General features: G+C 37.8%; 1 protein-coding gene across 11 annotated transcripts in view; it reads left to right on the top strand.

Moving 5' to 3' along the window:
- LOC106870442 (dedicator of cytokinesis protein 3) overlaps positions 1-5897 on the top strand; it is a 274705-nt gene that overhangs the window by 154815 nt on the left and 113993 nt on the right. For all 11 annotated transcript variants that reach the window (XM_014916529.1, XM_014916531.1, XM_014916528.1 and 8 more), the window contains 3 exons: positions 1137-1262; positions 2534-2658; positions 3719-3817. In XM_014916529.1, the coding sequence (XP_014772015.1) occupies positions 1137-1262; positions 2534-2658; positions 3719-3817 (350 nt within the window). The remainder of the gene's footprint in view (positions 1-1136; positions 1263-2533; positions 2659-3718; positions 3818-5897) is intronic.

The following is a 5897-nucleotide window of genomic DNA, read 5'->3' as shown; positions in this document are numbered from 1 at the left end:
TATGTTTGTGTGTGTGTTTGTTTGTGTGTCTGTGTTTGTACCCCCCACTATCGCTTGACAACCGATGTTGGTGTGTTTATGTCCCTGTGACTTAGCAGTTCGGCAAAAGAGACTGATAGAATAAGTACTAGGCTTGCGGGGAGCAAGTCCCAGGGTCGATTTGTTCGACTGAAGGTGGTGCTCCAGCATGGCCACAGTCAAACGACTGAAACAAATAAAAGAATACGTGTGTGTGTGTGTGTGTGTGTGTGTGTGTGTGTCCTTGTCTTCATCTCATGTGGTAGATGTAAGCAGGTGTCACTGTCAGACAAGCAATGCTACTCACTTCCAACATTCGACGGAAGACCTGTCTGACCATGGGGAAAAATCACCTTACTTGGAAACATACAAATGTTGGCAACAGGAAGAGCATCCAGCTGTAGAAAAAAATCTGCCTCAATAAACTCCATGTGAGCTTTGTAAGCATGGGGAAATGGATGTTATGTAATGGGTGCTAGTTGACCTAGGGAAGCATATAGCTTATTAGCAAAGAATATAAACATAGGCGTGGCTATGTGGTAAGAAGTTTGCTTCCCAGCCACATGGTTCTGGGTTCAGTCCTTCTGCATGGCACCTTGGGCAAGTTTCTTCTATAGCTTCAGGCTGACCAAAGCCTTGTGAGTGGATTTGGTAGATGGAAACTGAAAAAAGCCTATCCAGTATATATTTGTGTGTCTGTTTGTCCCACATCATTACCTGGCAACCGGTGTTGGTGTGTTTGCAACCCATAACTTAGCAGTTTGGCAAAATAGACTAATAAAAAATGAACCAAGCTTTAAAAATACAGTACGTGTATGGATTCGTTCATCTAAAATTTCTTTAAGACAATGCCCAGAATCAAAGTCTAATGATTGAAACAAGTAAAAGATAAATTTGAACATTTCACAGTTTTGTATGCAAATGTCCTCATTAGTAAAATACAGATATAATTAATGAAATTTCAGTGTGACTTTACTTAGCATGTGTTATACTTTTGATAAATTTAATCATTAAAAAAAAAAAAAAAAAAAATCAGAATTTTTATCTTTTTTTTTTGTTTCTGATTTTTGTCCATATTTACACACATCTCTAATACTTTGCCATTTATTTGAAAATAGGTCTGTATATTGGTCTGCAGTTGTTGTTTGGTGATCTCCCCTTCCTCAAGTCTACCAACCCAATACCTTTCAATAAAGGTGTGGCATTAGTCCAGCAGTGCAGCTTCCCAGAGTCTTTATTGCCAGGTCAAATATTTTTATTTATTTATTTATTTATTTATTTATTTATTTATTTATTTATTTATCTCTGTGCTATTTCTAAATTCTTGCTACTCTTAACAACATATTTCTTTGTGTCCAGGCATGTGGCTCAGTGGTTATGGCATTCGGTTCACAATCGTAAGGTCATGAGTTCAATTCCCGGTGACACGTTGTGTCCTTGAGCAAAACACTTTATTTCACATTGCTCCAGTCCACTCAGCTGGCAGAAATGAGTAGTACCTGTAATTCAAGAGGGGCCAGCCTTGTCACATTCTGTGTCACACTGAATCTCCCTGAGAACACCATTAAGGGTACACATGTCTGTGGAGTGCTCAGCTACTTGCACGTTAATTTCTTGAGCAGGCTGTTCCGTTGATTGTATCAACTGGGACCCTTGTTGTCGTAACCGACAGAGTGCTCTTCTATTTCTTAGTGCTCATATACAAAGTATTTTAATAGCAATATACAAAGTAGAGAGGGTTGCTCTCACAAAATGGACATTTTTAATACTAGTGTAAACTGTCATATTTTGAAGGGTTACCTGAAACACACCAGGGATCCGGTTGTATGAAAGGAACAGAGCAGGTACTATTTCATTGGCACCATTTTAGGTGTATCCATAATCATTGGACCAATTACTTCTGTGCCACTTTTCTGCTCATGCATGATTGCTGAAAAGCTATTTAAAACCAATATCATCATTACAATTTTAATGGTCATCATCATCATCATCATCATGATGATGTGACATCTGCTCTCCTTGCTAGTTAATGACCAAAAAGAGTAAAGGCGTAAATACAAGCAGCTGAAATGGGGTTCTTCCAAAATATCTCTTGGCTAATGTTACTCAACAGGGTGCATAGCTTGGAGATTAGGGCCTCTCTCCAGGTTGTGTTGCTACTTCTCTGCTATGAGGGGGCACAGTCCAGTACAACGGACATGTGATTAGAATGTTGCAGGAAAGAATCACAAGACAGATTCTTGAAGCTGAGCCAACCAACAGGAGACCTAAGGATAACTCAAGAATGAGATGGTTGGGTGATATCCTTAACCTTGGTTGGTCATGTTTGGGAATCCAGCTGGGAAGTGTAATGACGGTTGCTTTTGGTAGGCCCCTTGGAAGGAGGTGCCTGAGGACTCTACCCCTCATGATCCCCCACCCCCAGGAATAGTGGACAGAGGGAATGGATGGATAAATGTTTTTCTTCAATGCTTGTTTGTTAGCACTTTTTAAATTTAATTTTTTCTTACATTAGGTGATATACGGAATGATCTGTATATAGTTTTGTCCCATGGCGAGTTTGAACGAGGCAATAAGACATCGGCAAAGAATGTAGAAGTGACAATGAAAGCTTTCGACAGCATCGGAGAACTAATTCCTGTAAGTTAAGAAATCATTACCTTGTCTTATATTCTTGTCAGAGCATAAACAAAATGGCGATTTTCTCTTGTATTTGATTCAGTTGCATTTGTATTGTTTTCTATGGATAACAATACATTTTTATATCTATGTTTGTATACTAGCCTGGATTAGATGTATATATTATAAAGGCATTGTTTTACGGTTGGCTGCCTTTACAGTCACTAACCCATACCTGTTTTTCAGGTTAGGGATTTTTTTCTTCACACACACAAAATGAATGGACAATTTATTGACAGCAACACTGCTATAGTTCCCAACTTTTGCAGAGCATAAGTGTAAAGACATAGCTGCATACACATGTACACACCTATGCAAAACAGGCTGGCTTGATGGGCAGGCCACTACATATATATATATTTTTGTCTGTTTATACAGTGTAACTTCTATCCTGTAATGAAATGTGTGTAACATGGAATTAAAAACGTACCAAATTTTCCAACCTTTGTTTTAATATAAACTTACTCTGCAAATATGATTCTCCAGAACGTCCACCTAATATATATGCTTCATTGAAAATTTACATTCTGTGTGTGTGTGTGTGTGTATACAAGCATGGCTGTGTGGTATGTAGCTTGCTTACCAACCACATGGCTCCGGGTTCATTCCCACTGCATGGCACCTTGGGTAAGTGTCTTCTACTATAGCCTTGGGCTGACCAAAGCCTTGTGAGTGGATTTGGTAGATGGAAACTGAAAGAAGCCCGTCGTATATGTGTGTGTGTCTGTTTTTGTCCCCCCACCATTGCTTGACAACCGATGTTGGTGTGTTTACATCCCTGTAACTTAGCAGTTTGGCAATTGAAGCCAATAGAATAAGTACTAGGCTTACAAAGAATAAGTCCTGGGGTCAATTTGTTCGACTAAAGGCAGTGCTCCAGCATAGCCACAGTCAAATGACTGAAACAAATAAAAGAATAAAAGAATATATATATATATATATATAAAACAAATTATTATCTCTATTGTAATTCATGAGGATTGTGAATTTATGGCTGTTTTTTCCCTTTTTTTTTCTGCAGGATTGTATTTATCGAGGTATTGGTGAACCACCATCTTCATATTATCATTCCACAGTTTTCTATCACTCCAATAACCCAAAATGGAAGGAAACAGTCAAGGTGACTTATGACTTTTCTAACTAAAATATTCTCATCTATAGATTACTATCTTTGCACACCCATATTCCATCATTTACCAATATTCTGTATTTCTTCTCCTCAGAAACTCCTCACCACCTTTCCTTTGTCTTTTCTGCCATTGATACAATGGTTTTGGTTCCCCCCAATCTTATTTGTGTAAATCTAAATGCTGTAAATTTTTTTTTTTTATATAATTTACATAATCCCCACTCCTGATCTGCTTTTATGCTCACCCTTACTTCTTGAGTTTCCCTTCACTACCAGCTTATCTTCTTCTCAGCTACTCTCATCTCCCACCATCTTATATAATGCTGAGTAGCCAGCATTATATCTCTTCACAAGTAAGACACCTATGCTTGTCCCTCTATCACACTTTAACCTCCTCTCAAATACTTCCCCTTCTTTTTTTCCTTTCCTTATACTTTTCCTTTCTTGCACCTTATATGTTCCACATTTTCAGTGTATGGGTAAGTTATCTTATCACCACTTAACATCAGTGTGCTGGAAATGACCACTGGTCAGCAAATAAAGTTGTTAAATAGCAGTGATCTTCTCGAAGCTACGTTCTCGTTGAGTAATACACTCCAACACTTGATTGAAATCTTGACATCTCAGGACTGTGAATTTGGCAAAGAGATAGGTGGCATGTAAAAAGCACCATCCGATCGTGGTCGATGCCAGCTCCTCTGGCCCCTGTGCCAGTGGCATGTAAAAAGCACCCACTACACTCTTGGAGTGGTTGGCGTTAGGAAGGGCATCCAGCTGTTGAAACCTTGCCAGATCAGATTGGGGCCTGGTGCAGACACCTGGCTTCCCAGACCCCTGTCAGACCATCCAACCAATGCCAGCATGGAAAACGGACGTTAAACAATGATGATGATGATGGTGATGATAAATCAAGAAAGGTAAATTGATATGTCTGTTGTCAACAATCTCATTTCCACAAGTTTGGATTGTAGCAGAATCTGAAAATCTACTATAATAACCTTTATTCTCCAAAGAGAATGACTTGTACTTAACTGTCCTGTTATTAATTGAATGATTATGCATATGAACCATTGTATAGTGTGGAAACGGTGCCTCAACCTATTTGAAACAATCATTGTCATCATCATTTAATGTCCGTTTTCCATACAAGCATGGCCTGGATGGTTTGACAGTAACTGGCAAGCCAGAGAGCTGCACCAAGCTCCATTGCCTGCTTTTGGCATGGTTTTAATAATGGCATGTCCTTCCTAATGCCAACCACTTTACAGAGTTTACTGAGAGCTTTTTTTATGTGGCACCAGCACAGGTGAAGAAAATAATTACCTCCGCCAAGGACGGAAGTTATGTTTTCATTGGCGTTGGTTTGTCCGTCTGTGTGCAAAATAACTCAAAAAGTTGTGAATGGTATTTGATGAAACTTGCAGGAAAAGTTGGTAATGACACAAGGAACAGATGATGAAATTGTGGTAGTGATCCGGGAATTTTTATGGATTCTTGAAGGATTTTTCATTTGTTATATTTACTTTACATGAAGTATTACAATGTTACATGCTGTATTATTATTTTTTTACCCCCGCCAAGGAGGTTATGTTTTTGCTGGAGTTGGTTTGGGAAATTGGGCGATTTTCAGCTTGCGTGTATATGGGTGGAAATGAGCTGCTTGGCGGAGGTCTGCGCTCTCCAAGTGCTTTTCTAGTTCTTCATTATTTTGTTGGATTGCTATCTGTCTGTCTGTCTGTCTACCTATCTATCTATCTATCTATATATATATATCTTTATATATATGTATGTGTATATATATATAGTTTTAGGGAAAATAACCAAGTTTCAAGAACTCATCGATGAAAATCCACTATCACATATAGAAAAATTAATAATTAAAAGCACAATAGATGAGTATAATATAAAGTAAATATCATAAGATAAATATATTATATTATATTATATTATATTATATTATATTTATCTTATGATATTTACTTTACTTTATATTATACTCATTTATTGTGCTTTTAATTATTAATTTTTCTATATGTGATAGTGGATTTTCATCGATGAGTTCTTGAAACTT

Source organism: Octopus bimaculoides, chromosome 6 (assembly GCF_001194135.2).
Source record: "Octopus bimaculoides isolate UCB-OBI-ISO-001 chromosome 6, ASM119413v2, whole genome shotgun sequence".
Classification (NCBI taxonomy): domain Eukaryota; kingdom Metazoa; phylum Mollusca; class Cephalopoda; order Octopoda; family Octopodidae; genus Octopus; species Octopus bimaculoides.
The sequence above is the reverse complement of the archived record's forward strand: the minus strand, read 5'-3'. Positions and strand labels throughout refer to the sequence as shown.